Here is an 8194-nt window from a genome sequence, read left to right as displayed (position 1 = left end):
CTTGTAAGAATATAAACAGTGAATTATCGTTATTTGCATGTTCTTGCCCACATGGGCTGAATGCAGTAGTTAAACTATCACCTCGAAGACTGAAGGTAAAGTATCATTATCTGTTGTGTTGTGGAAAGATAGCAACCCAGACAAAACACTGTAAGAAAATACAATAGAATCTTGTAACGTCTTTTCGACTATCATTCGTGCACGAATTCTCGACTTTCGGACATCTCCGGAATCGGCGTCGGCAAAGTCCGTACGCGCCGAGCAGACAATCCCTGCCGAGCGCACCTGTCAACACCCGGCTGACCTCTGACCTCTGTTACTGCGGCAACACCGCCGCTGACTACAGGTACAACATATCACTTGCCCGCCCACAAAGACAGCACGCCTTCTCCAAACATGTCGGCTTGTCCGATCTACAACGGATTTTCTTGCCGCAGGGAATGACCACTAGATCGCCATGGGGTAGTTTGGGTCTAATCATACCCAGGACCCACTAAGGTTGGTAGTAGTCAAACCTACTGCGGATCATAACGTGTTTGTAGTTTTACAGATAAGACTGAATTATGAGGACCGGTCTATTAATGATTGTTAGTTAGACGTTGGGCAGGCGCTTCTCTACTATGAAAGTTATTGAACTTACTTGCCACTTAGCTACATTCAAAATACAGGTACTAATCACATGGGAAAGACCTATTCATTTTATGTCCATGTGGTGCATTCTTGTGTCAAAGCGATCTTCTCGCACTAGCTTTAGTACTTCCTACCGCAGAAAGCCATCATACCTATTATTTTAGACATTAGAATAACCATGTAGTGTTCAAAATGTGATCGAGTAATTGTTAATTTTAGTAATTTCTCAAGCACACTCAGCTGTATACTCTGAAAACCTACGAGAAAGAGCTACAATCAACACGTATCTGTCCCACTGAGAAGTAACGTGCCGGTATCCTAGTCACGCCACGCGCCACTACACAATAAGAGGGACATAATTCGCCGGACTTCGGTCGGCTAACAGACTATTATTTACCAGGTGGCCCGCTTTCTCACCCTCTTATCTTTGTTGTCCAACAAAAACAGTTTGTCGAGGGCGGTCCTGTTGAACCGATAAATGTCCACAGTGTGACATACGGGTGCACCTATTTCACAGGTGCACGGGTAATACCCCTCACTCAGTGGATAACGTGATACTCAAGCTACGCTTTTGACTTGAATGGAACAATAGTCGTTAATACCAAACCGCCCTGACCCAATTGAGTGCTTGTAGTGCAAGTGGTAACGTATACTGTGTGCTATAAATAGTGGTAATCCGTGCTTATTGTACCGTTGCATTTCTTTCAGGGTCAGGGATTGCCATAGCTAGAAGTCCCAACATAAGAATAATGGCTACCAACAAGGTTCCGCTCAACGTGGGGTCGTCTTCTGCTGCCACAAGCAAGATAGATCAACTCCTTTCCTTGCTACCCGAATCAGGTGTCTCACTCTCGTCTTTAACATTCAAATCGAAGGAGAAGACTCTTTGCTTACATCTCCAAAATAGAGGGTTGCACGCCATACCTCAAGAAGTCTACAGTCTTCGGGACGTGGAAGAACTAAGTGTAGATGACAACGCCATCGTGAGCGTTCCACAAGACATACGCTTGCTAAAGAACCTGAAGGTTCTTTCCATCGCACAGAATAAGCTACTGGGGTTTCCCGTCCAAATGTGCTATCTAAAGGGACTGCGGAAACTCAGGCTTTCTGACAACCCCAAACTTTGTGACGCCACGTCAAAGCTCCCCGCCAAGTTCACAAAGTTGAAGAATCTAGAAGAGTTGCAGTTAGAACGTGTCGAACTGCATGACCTGGCGCTTGAAGTATGCACGCTGTCGAACTTACTCAGACTTAATCTAAGCCACAACAAACTTGAAGTCTTGCCACCCGAGATAGGCGACTTAACCAACCTGAGAGAGTTCCATTTAAACCACAACAAATTGATTTCTCTGCCTGAGTCGTGTCGCCGATTGAAAAGCCTCAGGCAACTTTTTCTCCAAGAGAATAGGCTTGAGAAATTTCCTTTTTGTATCTGTTTAATGGAGCGTTTACAGGTTTTAGATGTTAGCGATAACGCCGTGTCACAATTACCCGCTGAAATCGTGCAACTCAGAAAGCTCCGTGTACTGAGGTTGAACGGACTTGGGCTTATGACCTTTCCCCTACAAATAACCTCTATGGTGAACCTAGAAGTGATCGAATTGTCAGACAACTGTTTAAGCAATCTTCCAGACGATGTTGTCGTGTTGAAAAAGTTGACCGCTTTGACGTTAAATAAGAACAGATTTAAGACTTTCCCAGAGCAAACGTATGGTCTAACTAGCTTGACAACTTTGGAGATGAATGAAAACCGCATGAAATGTTTGCCAGAAGACGTCAATAGATTATGGCAGTTACAAAAGCTCCGCCTGGACCAAAATCGCATCGCTGCGTTACCTGAAGCATTCACAGAATTGCAGAATCTTGAAATCATCACACTGAAGTGCAATGGTTTCAAAAGCTTCCCTATGGAACTGATAGAACTTGAAGTCGACACCCTAGACCTCAGTGACAACGACATACAAGAAGTGTCGATTGAAGACGTAGCTATCAAGAAGAGCAAGCTGCCTCAAGAAGTCCGCTATCTGACATCTTTAAAGGCGCTAGAGCTGAACAATCTTAAGTTAACGCACGTGCCAATCAGCGTCTGTATGTTGACAAACTTAATCCACTTGAGTTTAGTTGGAAACAGTCTGACAGACTTGCCTAAGGACATCTCAGAGCTACGGGTCCTCAAGGAACTCATCATCAGTGAGAACGGTTTCGAGGAGATTCCACCGGAAGTGTGCTCCTTATCTCATCTCGAGCTGTTGGAAGCTGAGGAGAACCACATCAACTGTCTCCCAACCGACATAGACCAGTTGTCCCGTATGAAGTGCCTTGTCCTGAACAGAAACGACCTGGACTACCTACCGATTCAAGTATGCACACTACTGTGTCTCGAAGTGCTTAGCATTTGCGGAAATCACTTGACCCTCATCCCAGACGAAGTCGGTGACCTTGCGTCTCTCAGAGAGTTGTGGCTTTGCAAGAACGCTCTCATAGATATGAACTTGAACCTATGCAGTTTAATCTTCGTTGAGATCTTAGATTTAGCCGGGAACCATCTCCAGAAGCTACCGGAAGATCTCGGGAACGTGAGAGTTAGAGAACTTTATCTGTCTCGCAACCAGTTTGAGATCTTTCCGGTACAGGTGTGCGAGTTGCTCAATCTTGAAATTTTGTCCATGGACGAAAACAAGCTACACGACGTGCCCGAAGATATAGCGGACTTGAAACATCTGAGAGTTTTGGCCCTCACGCAAAACGACTTCGAACATTTCCCGGTAGAAATCTGCAAGTTGAAGTCTCTTGAAGAGCTTTACTTCGGCGGGCAAAGGAAAAGGATTGGCGGAATCCCTGAAGAAATTCGGGCCCTGACAAACTTGAAGAAACTCTTCATTGAACATTCCGGAGTTACGTCACTTCCTGTGACCGTACGTAACCTTAGTTCTCTGCGGGAGCTCAAACTACCCGGAAACGATATCAGATCACTGCCAAATGAGCTATGTGTCCTGTCCGGGTTAAAACTCCTTCAACTACAGGACAACAGAATCTCACGTCTGCCAGAAAACTTCGACGATTTCTGCCACGGTCGTCTGAAAGACCTGTCATTGCAAAGTAACCCGCTAGAGTTCCCGCCATTATCTGTGTGCGTCACCGGCCTTCGACCAATCAGGAGCTGGCTCTGCAAGGACAGGAAGAAGAAGGCCAAAGAGAGGAAGCTTGAAGGTAATTAGCATGCGTCCTTCAAACCCAAGGTTAAAGGCAACCCAAGCAATATTCGGGCCCAAAAAATCAGATTTTGAAAGTCAATTTATTTAGTCACTTTTATATAAGATTGAAGTTCAAAAAACACTATCACAATGTATAGCGACGTCCATCATGCAAAAATACAACGTTGTTGTAATATGAGAACTCACTGAAAATCTTGGCCGGAGTTTTTGTAGGCTTGCAAAACTAAGGGAATTGTTGTACAGCACGGTTTTGCCAGTTTTGAAATGCTCAAAGTATGAAGTTATTACGCATATGTGCTAGATAATGTTTCTAAATGTTACTATCATAAAGATTTTAGCATTTTTTTTATTTCCATATTTTGGGCCCTAATATTGCTTTGGTTGCCTTTAATGTTTAGACCCATGACCTACTGTCGACACCTTACCCTCTGCTCATCTCCAAACTTGGCTCAATATAGGTCATAAGCTATACCATAGCTCACATAGGTGTCATAATATGTAAAGTTTATAATATATTCTCAAGGTGTCCACACATTGATGCTGGTACTTGGTATAGGCCAGGTTACACTTCATAACATAGAAAAGCCTCACAGTCGGCGAAAGTCTTATGCCACTTCTCACAAAGCAGTTTGAAAGCTCACAATTTACCAGCATCCTTTCCCACTTCCATTAACAAATGCTTCGTTTCACCAAATGTAAAGTCCCTGTCACACTTGTGCGTATACACAAGTCCGCATGAGTTGCGTATTAACATGTTTTTGGTTTTGGTTAAGTTTGCAGCCGAATAAGTGATTTCTTAGGTTCGATCACTTGGCTGCACAACGGTGGGTCAAAGTAGAAAACAACTTTCTCCCCGCAAACCGTACTTAAACCAAAGAAATGTTAATGCGCAACTCACGCGCACTTGAATATAGGGCCCTGTCACACTTGTGCGTATATGCAAGTGCGCATGAGTTCCGCAGGTAATGTATTTTTGGTTTAAGTAAATTAGCTCTGAGGAAGTTGTTTTCTACTTTGGCCCACCGTTGAGCAGTCTAGTTATCAAACCAAAGAAATTACTTCTTCGACTGCAAACTCAACCTAAACCCAAAACATATTAATACGCCACTCATGCGGGCTTGTATATACGCACAAGTGTGACAGGGGTTATACGTATCAGTGTGACCGGGCCCTAACATTGACTTTAAAACCACCCTTCTGCTTGCAGAGGTCCGCTTCCTGCAGCTCCTGCGGCAGTTCGCGGACGGCATCAGGAGGAACCAGATCACCGTGCCCTTCCCCATGCTGCTGGCCTGCGAGCTGGGCCTCACCGACACCATGTTCAACGGCATCGAGAAGAGGCATCCCAAGAAAGCCAAGGAACAGATCTATCAGGTACGTACGTGTCCAACACTCACATAAACACATACATGCAGACCTTAATGTTAATACAATGCTAGACTTTCTTCCAACACTTAGGTATTCACGGATCGAATTTTCGACGACCACTGTCGCCTTCTTCAGGATCAATAATGACCAATCACTGCCGAACGTAAACTCGCGAGAGTTACAGGCACGTGACTTTATTGACACGTGTCATTGCGGATACGTGACGTCAGCAATTGGTCAAACGTGCCAGGAAGTTTATAACGCCCACTGTCTCTGTTGAGTGATGGCTGGAGTGCCCTGATGTATATGGCCTCCTTTATACCTCTCTTATTGATCCTGAGGAAGGCGACAGTGGTCGTCGAAAATTCGATCCGTGAATGTTGGAAGAAAGTTTAGCATTATATTATGATTGCTACCAACACAGATGAGCTTTCATTATAGACCTTAATGTTATTTTGTAGTGTACATTTCACATGTACACTAAGCAATAACATCACTATCTGCGTTTGTGTGCATATCATGCACTTGTGTGTATGTGTGCCAGTTTGTGCCTATGTGTGCTGGTGTCTATACATGTATTTATCATGTATGTGTAGGTATGTGTTTGTGTGCGTGCAAGCATTCGTGTGAAAGTGCCCGTGCTTGTTTTTGGAGACGCCTCAGGGGCGAGCCTAATGGTATATATATTGTGTGCAGTTTGCAAGAATTCTAGGAATTGTTGTGTGTGTGTCTGTATGTGTATGTGTGAGTGTGTGTGTTTGTGTGTGTGTTGAATGGTGTACAACAGGTTAAGATCGACCATCCCTGTCAAGACAGTACATACTTGCTTGTAGTGCTGCTTTATTTTGTACTGACCAATATAAACCATTGTGTATGACTGCAGGTTTTGCTGAAATGGAAGACCCAGTCCTGTACCCCCTTCTGTAAGAACGGGGAGAGAGTACAGCGGCTGTCCAGACATCTCAACAACATGCGCAAGCCGGAGCTCGCCCAGGCCCTCAGGGACGTGTTCACTGAGATTCAGGAGAAAGAAGGACTGAATGTGGAACCTAAGTCAGACTAAAATCGCGCTCCTAGCGGACCACTAGACTACAGCACCCCCCGGCATATAACTCCTGAGATCGCAAAGATTCCGTAACATATGCTAGTGGTACTTTCCAAGCAGAGGAGGGGTTCTGGCTGGTTTTTGACGTGTTTTTAGGCGTTTCTACTTTGTCATGTTTTTTTTGTCTCTATACTGTTTATAGAAACAAACAAAAACATGGCAAAGTACAGTAGAAAGTCCGACAAAAACGCCTAAAAACATGTCAAAAACCAGCCAGAACCACTCCTCTGCTCGGAGAATACCTAGTGGAAAATTATGTCACAGGCAATACTCAGAGACAGTTAGATGTGCCAAATTCATACAGAACATGTAATCCTTTCCATAAATGCAATTTTGCTGAAACACATTTATTGAATGTGGTATAGTGAGCACATTTTGTACGTATGCGTAACATTTGATGAAATGCTATGTTGCTACAAAAAATCATGTTCTTTATGACATAATCTAATATCAGATTCAAAAAACGCTATTCTGTAAAGCACAACAAATACTGTGCCATTTCTGACTGAGTTGAATTAAACAATATTAAAGAACGTCAATCTGATAATTCCAAATCTTATGTTGTTTACCATTGTACATACATTACCTTACAAGGCGTTGTAAATATTAAAGTATTCTTGAAGCAAATGAAGATTTGTCTCCGACTTTTCTTAGCCACGATCGTATGTTGTAATTGTGTTTGTGTTCCCTACCCATTACTTATCAATGATTATATCATACGTGTGAGTTGACAAGGCATTGTAAAGATCCCTTAAGTTAATGTCAGTAGTAAAAAATAGAGAAGCAAAAAGCAAGAATTTGTAGCTTATCACATCACTTTTAATCTTTAGTATGGTTAGGTACAGCAGCAACAGAAATGAAGTATGTCCTCATAGGAAGCAGACGTCGTCGATAGACTCACGAATAGAACACAGACCATGACGTTTATCAGGCGGTTCTTAAAACAGTTTGGCTAACGTTACATGACCTATTTACGAGCAGGACCAGTTTACGTCCAGTTTGGGTCATGTCCACATGCCAAAACAATGAATAAGGTTTACGTCCAGCGACATAACAGAATAAACTCCTGAACCAGTAACAACAAGTTGCACAGAAGCGTCATGCATGACGTATTTCACATGTAATTCGACACCGCGTACTTCATCATGTTTTTCTAACTTACACGATAGCTAGTTTTTGTAGCTGACGTTAAACCTATCTTTGCTATTCAGACTATCCATAGCGATTCGAAGTTTGAAACTCTTGCCAGTTTTAGGAAGGTTTGATACAACTTAGCGACCCCTGCTCTGGTGGTGCATTTTTGCACGGCAAAACATAATGGCCATGCGTTTAACTGAGTCAAACGGGTTTTTTCACCACGTGTCCTCGTCATCACAAGACCTTCTCAGATACCTACAGTTCTGTAGTTGAGTCAGTGATGACGTGGCTTTTTCTTGGTCTGTAACGTTTTGTTTTTCAATTCTTTCGTCATCAAATCCGGCGCTATTTACATAACGGAAAATCCCACTCTTCCTTGATCGCTGGGAGATGGAAACCCGAGGGCGCATGCGCTGTACCTCCGATATTCTACGTGTTGTCATCTGTGACGTTGTGGTCCTCCTGTTTGTATCACGTGATCCACGTTGCCATGGTGATGGAGAGTCAGACGACCGTACTGCTGCCGAGTTTGACCGAGTACGATATGATGCCGACATTGAAGTAAAGGAAGGAGATCTTGTACTCTTCTTAGACACAACGTTTCCTTTGACAGACGGCGTAAGAAGGATCGGACTCGTCTTGCTTCTTATCATCTTTGGCCTGCCTGGCGATGTATCGTTTGATTGATTTATTACCGTGACGTCACTCGGTCTCAAATCCCTCCCTTGTAGATCCGCAA

General features: G+C 43.6%; 1 protein-coding gene across 1 annotated transcript; it reads left to right on the top strand.

The window, feature by feature from the left end:
- The first annotated feature begins 126 nt into the window (after positions 1 to 126).
- LOC136448469 (leucine-rich repeat and IQ domain-containing protein 4-like) lies at positions 127 to 6414 on the top strand. The gene is made up of 4 exons (XM_066448036.1): positions 127 to 498; positions 1339 to 3840; positions 5053 to 5219; positions 6097 to 6414. The coding sequence occupies exons 2-4, from the start codon at positions 1380 to 1382 to the stop codon at positions 6274 to 6276; spliced, it is 2808 nt and encodes a 935-aa protein (XP_066304133.1). The 5' UTR covers positions 127 to 498; positions 1339 to 1379; the 3' UTR covers positions 6277 to 6414.
- The last annotated feature ends 1780 nt before the right edge of the window (positions 6415 to 8194 follow it).

Source organism: Branchiostoma lanceolatum, chromosome 14, assembly GCF_035083965.1.
Source record: "Branchiostoma lanceolatum isolate klBraLanc5 chromosome 14, klBraLanc5.hap2, whole genome shotgun sequence".
Classification (NCBI taxonomy): Eukaryota; Metazoa; Chordata; class Leptocardii; order Amphioxiformes; family Branchiostomatidae; genus Branchiostoma; species Branchiostoma lanceolatum.
Note: the sequence above shows the minus strand (reverse complement) of the source record. Positions and strands in the feature narration are given on the sequence as shown.